The sequence below is a fragment of the Tenrec ecaudatus genome, chromosome 1 (genome assembly GCF_050624435.1).
Source record: "Tenrec ecaudatus isolate mTenEca1 chromosome 1, mTenEca1.hap1, whole genome shotgun sequence".
Lineage (NCBI taxonomy): Eukaryota > Metazoa > Chordata > Mammalia > Afrosoricida > Tenrecidae > Tenrec > Tenrec ecaudatus.
The window spans coordinates 1,576,381-1,580,363 of NC_134530.1; the positions used below are offsets into that span (position 1 = coordinate 1,576,381).

Here is a 3,983-nt window from a genome sequence, read left to right on the forward strand (position 1 = left end):
TGGTCCTTCAAGTTGCAAGAAACCTCCAAATCAGCTAACAATAAGGGTGAGCATAAAAACCAGAGGACACATTTGAAGTATCCTTCGTACAAGAGAAAGAATACTTCTGCAGAAAGTCTTGTCCTGTTGTGTCATAATAATAGATACGTTTATATACTTAAATATATAGGTATATGTCAAGACACGTGTGTGTCGTTCTGGATAAGAGGAGTGGATTACTGAAGGAGAGAAGACCATTGAGATGGCATGATACAGTGGCTGCAAGAATGGGCTCAAATATACCAATGATTTTGTAGGTGGTGCCCAGTGTTTCTTTGCTTACCTATGGGATTGTTATGAAGCAGAACTGACCTGTCATAACCCAACAGTTATTGCCTGAGCTTTGAATTAGTGAGTTCAGAAAAGTTTCACATCATTTGAAATGTTTTAATAGGAATCACATCAGAAAGCCAACATGTTTTAGAAAAATAGTCACAGTAATGATATGATCTTTTTACATAATTTTGGCTATGAAACCTTAGTAAGTCAAGCAAAGCGCCATCCACACTCACTTTGTATCATAATAGGGACATGGAAACAAATACATTTTTAACTGCATGCTGCCTGTTTTTTACAGAAAACCTACAGTAGAGAACTTTTGTGAGAGTATTAAAGGCAGCCAGTGTCCAGAACCTCCAGCTGGAAACCAAGTCTTAATGTGCTGAGAAGGAAGTCTCCAGAAGTAGATTCTTTGGAATGCTGTAAATGTGGACAAGCCACCATGGATCCCTCCTCACAGAAGCCTCGTGCCACATCTCACACTGGATGCACTACCTGTCAGTGTAAGGGATGTGGAGAAGCCTGCAGTTGTCCCTCTCACCTAAACACTGCAAGTCCTCTTAATGGAAAGAAGTCTCATCAATGTAAGGTATATGGGGGAAACTTCCTCTGTATCTCAACACTGAAGAGTCCTGTACCAGCACTCGCTGATGAGAAACTCTACGAATGTAGTCATTGTGGGAAAGGTTTTTGTAGTTTTTCATCCTTTTGGTCCCACGAGGAGAATCAGGAATGTAAAGAATATTGTAAAACCTATAGTAGTTCTTCATCCTTCATATTAGAAAGAAACTTCAATAAGAAAAATATGCCTCATGAATGTAAGCACTGTGGCAGAGCTTTTAGTGAGAGCTCATCCCTCACTAAACATTTAAGAACTCACAGTGGAGAGAGACCTTATAAATGCAAGGAATGTGAGAAAACCTTTACATGTTCCTCAAATCTCATTAGACACGTAAGAACTCACAGTGGAGAGAGGCCTTATGAATGTAAGGAATGTGGGAAAGCCTTTAGTGAGCCCTCATCCCTCACCAGACATCTAAGAACACACAGTGGCGAGAGGCCTTATGAGTGTAAGGTATGTAGAAAATGCTTCATTGAGGGCTCCTCCCTCACGAAACATATACGGACTCACAGTGGAGAAAAGCCCTATGAATGCAAGGAATGTGGGAAGACCTTTACAAGTTCCTCAAACCTTACTAAACATATCAGAACTCACAGTGGAGAGAGACCTTATATCTGTCAGGAATGTGGCAAAGCATTTAGTTATGCTTCATATCTCACTACTCATATACGGACTCACAGTGGAGAGAGACCTTATGAATGCAAGGAATGTGGGAAATGTTTCAGGCAGCTCTCAGCCCTTACTACACATAAAAAGACTCACGTTGCAAAGAAGCCTTATGAATGTAAGGAATGTGGGAAAATCTTCACTTATGCCTCATACCTCGCAAAGCATATAAGAACTCATAGTGGAGAGAGACCTTATGAATGTAAAGAATGTGGGAAAGCATTTAGGCATCTGTCAGCCCTCAATAAACATATAAAAACCCACAGTGGAGAGAAACCTTATGAATGTAACGAATGTGGGAAAACCTTTAGAAGAGACTCACATCTCACTAAACATATAAGAAGCAATCACAGTGGAGAGAGATTTCATGAGTATAAGGGAAGTGAGAAGACCTTTATTGATTCCTTATCCCTTGCTATACACAAAAAAACTCACAGTAGAGAGAAACCTTTTGAATGTAAGGAATGTGGGAAAACCTTTATGGAGTCTTTAAAACTTACCAGACATGCAAGAATCCACAGTAGAGGGAAGCCTCATGTATGTAGTTATTGTGGAAAAACCTTTCCTCATGCTTCATCTCTTGCAAAGCACATAACTACTCACACCGAAGAGCGGGCTTTCGAATGTAAGCAGTGTGGGAAAGCCTTTACAATTTCCTCAAACCTCACCAGACATATAAGAATTCACACCGGTGAGAGGCCTTATGAATGTAAGCAATGTCAGATCGCTTTCAGTCGAGCATCACTCCTCACTAAGCACATAAGAAGAACTCACAGTGGAGAGAGGCCTTATGAATGTAAGGAATGCGGGAAGACTTTTATTGATGCCTCAGCCCTCACTATCCATACAAGAATTCACACCGGAGAGAAACCCTATGAGTGTAAGGAATGTGGAAGAGCCTTTAGGCAGCTCTCAGCCCTCACTACACATATTAGAACTCACAGTGGAGATAGGCCTTATGAGTGTAAGCAATGTATGAAAGTCTTTAGTGAGGCTTCGTCTCTCACCAAGCATATAAGAACCCACACGGGTGAGCGGCCTTACGAATGTAAGGAATGTGGGAAAGCCTTTCGGTGTTCCTCATCTCTCACTATACACATAAGAACACACAGTGGAGAGAGGCCTTATGAATGTAAGGAGTGTGGGAAAGCCTTTAGACAGCTCTCTGCCCTGACTACACATGTGAGGATTCACACTGGAGAGAGGCCCTATGCGTGTAAAGAATGTGGGAAAGCCTTCAGAGATTGCTCATCCCTCACTAAGCATCTCAGAACACACAGCGGAGAGAGGCCTTATGAGTGTAAAGAATGCGGGAAAGCCTTTCGGCAGCTCTCAGCCCTCACTACACATATCAGAACTCACAGTGGAGAAAAGCCCTATGGCTGTAAGGAATGTGAGAAAGCCTTTAGTGATTATTCCTCCCTTATTACACACAGAAGAACCCACAGTGGAGTGAGGCCGTATAAGTGTAAGGAATGTGGGAAAGCCTTTAAGCAGCACTCGGCCCTCACTGCACACAAAAGAACCCACAGTGGCGAGAGGCCCTATAAGTGTAAGGAATGTGGGAAAGCCTTCAGGCAGCTGTCTGCACTCACGACACACTTAAGGACGCATCGATGAAGTGGGTCATGTGCAGCAACCTTTAGAAGTTCCTCACACCTCACTTGATAAACAACTCATAGTGCAGAGACTATGACAAAATATACAGATATCTCACATCTATCATTTCAGAAAACAAATTTCTGAAAGTACACAATTGAAGAACAAACTTTTTTACGGAGTAAGAAAGGAATATTAAAGAAGGAGTAATTGAAGCTGTTTTGCACCATTGGGAGAAATGAAATTTTCATTGTAATAATGGAGCTGTCCTTATCAGTATTTATTTTCTCTATCTGACCTAAGGTTTACCTTACTTAAGCCTTGCGCCATGGCAAATTGAGTATGTAGGAAATAGCATAGGACAAAGCTGGTTTTACATGTTTAATGTTTTAATTATACTATTTTATATACAATAAAATACTTTGATTTGTTATTTGGTGTAAGATTGTTTTTGTTTTTATGTATGTCACATTTCTTTCCAATTGTGAAGTTAACTGTTTACCTTTCAAAATTGGTAACTTTCTCATACTTTGATCTGCTAATCTTATACCCATAGCTAACTGTTATCTCTGATTAGTATTACTGTTGAGTAAATGATATTTTCTGTTCCACTTACATTGTGTTTATTATTTAGAATTCTGCAAGAAATAGTTTTTGCTTTAATTCACCTTCATTTATGAAATTGTCTATACATGGACAGCCTAACCTATATTAATTTTTTTTCTTTTGTCCCAGATTTGCCCCAATTTGTCCCAAATGTGGTTACTAGGAGCTCCCT

At 40.2% G+C, this 3,983-nt stretch overlaps 1 protein-coding gene across 1 annotated transcript; it reads left to right on the top strand.

The window, feature by feature from the left end:
* The first annotated feature begins 581 nt into the window (after window positions 1–581).
* LOC142442854 (uncharacterized) lies at window positions 582–3,693 on the top strand. Its single transcript, XM_075544245.1, is given in 2 exon segments — window positions 582–663; window positions 666–3,693. Coding segments are annotated over 2 exon segments (2,628 nt in total). The 5' UTR covers window positions 582–596; the 3' UTR covers window positions 3,227–3,693.
* Window positions 3,694–3,983: the final 290 nt, after the last annotated feature.